General features: G+C 55.5%; 1 protein-coding gene across 1 annotated transcript in view; it reads right to left on the bottom strand.

Annotated features, from left to right (window-relative positions):
• Positions 1-1,029: 1,029 nt before the first annotated feature.
• Positions 1,030-1,247, bottom strand: part of EMH_0085640 (uncharacterized protein) — a gene marked incomplete at both ends in the record, with an annotated part of 261 nt that continues 43 nt past the window's right edge. The window contains one exon of the mRNA XM_013500932.1: positions 1,030-1,247. Within this exon, the coding sequence (XP_013356386.1) occupies positions 1,030-1,247 (218 nt within the window).

The following is a 1,247-nucleotide window of genomic DNA, read 5'->3' as shown; positions in this document are numbered from 1 at the left end:
TGGTTTGAGTAGAATACAGATTGTGCTGCTAAAGATGCAGCAGCTGCAGCAGCAGCAGCAGCAGCAGCTGTTGATAAAAGTATTGTTTCTGCTGCAGCTCAGCAGCAGCAGCAAATGCAGCTCCAGCGCTGACCGCGCATGCTTTACGGTTGCTGCTGCTGCTGCTGCAGCAGCAGCAGCAGCAACTGCTTTTGCTGCTGCTGCTGCTGCAGCTGCAGCAGCAGCAGCAGCAGAATTTGTTTGATGCTTCGGCTGCGTTTGCATTTACCCAGAAGACGAAAGAAAGCCTCATCTTGTGCTTTTCGTTAGGTGTTGCTGCTGCTGTTGCTGCTGCTGCTGCTGCTGCTGCTGCTAGCTGCTGCTGCTGCTGCTGGCGGTGTGTCGCAGCAGAAACAACCGAAGCAGCAGCAGCAGCAGCAGCAGAAGTATAGTAATCAACAACATTCGCCATAGAACAGCAAAAACCGAACAGCAGCAGCAGCAGCAGCAGCACTAGCAGCAGCAGCAGCAACAGCAACAGCAGCAACAACAGCAGCAGCACTAGCATCAGCAGCAACAGCAGCAGCAGCACTGTTAGTATCAGAAGCAGCAGCAGAAGTGCAGTTATTAAGCAGAGTAATAGAGTTTTATGGTTGCAGGCTGCTGCTGCTGCTGCTGCTGTAGCAGCAGCAGCAGCTGCTGCTGCAGTAGCTGCTGCTGCAGCAGGTAGTAGGATTTCTGATTAGCGGTGCTGCTGNCAGCAGCAGCTGCTGCTGCAGTAGCTGCTGCTGCAGCAGGTAGTAGGATTTCTGATTAGCGGTGCTGCTGCTGCTGCTGCTGCTGCTGCTGTATGGGGGCTACCCCTTACTGCTGCTGCAGCATGCATCTGTCTCCTCTCTGCAGCAGCAGCAGCAGCAGCAGCGGCAGGAGGGCGAGCTGCTGCTGCTGCTGCAGTAGTAGTATGAGTAGGCGTGTCAGCAGCAGCAGCAGCAGCAGCAGCAGCAGCAGCAGCAAAAGGGGGTTTGGTGCTGCTGATTTTTTCTAGGCGTTTCATTCTTCTCTCCAGCTTGTTTGCTGCTCGCCTGCATGCAGCAAGTGTTCTCTCTTCTGCTGCTGCTGCTGCTGCTGCTGCTGCTGTTGCTGCTGCTGCTGCTGCTGTCTTTGCTGCTGCTGCTGTTGCTGTTGGTGTTGCTGCTGGTAGTAGAGGGCTGCTGCTGCGCAACGGCTTGCATGCGGGGGAGGAGAAGCGTGCTGCTGCAGCAGCAGCA

Source organism: Eimeria mitis, genomic scaffold (assembly GCF_000499745.2).
Source record: "Eimeria mitis Houghton genomic scaffold, Emh_scaff6060, whole genome shotgun sequence".
NCBI classification, from domain to species: Eukaryota; Apicomplexa; class Conoidasida; order Eucoccidiorida; family Eimeriidae; genus Eimeria; species Eimeria mitis.
This window is presented reverse-complemented; position numbering and strand designations above follow the sequence as displayed.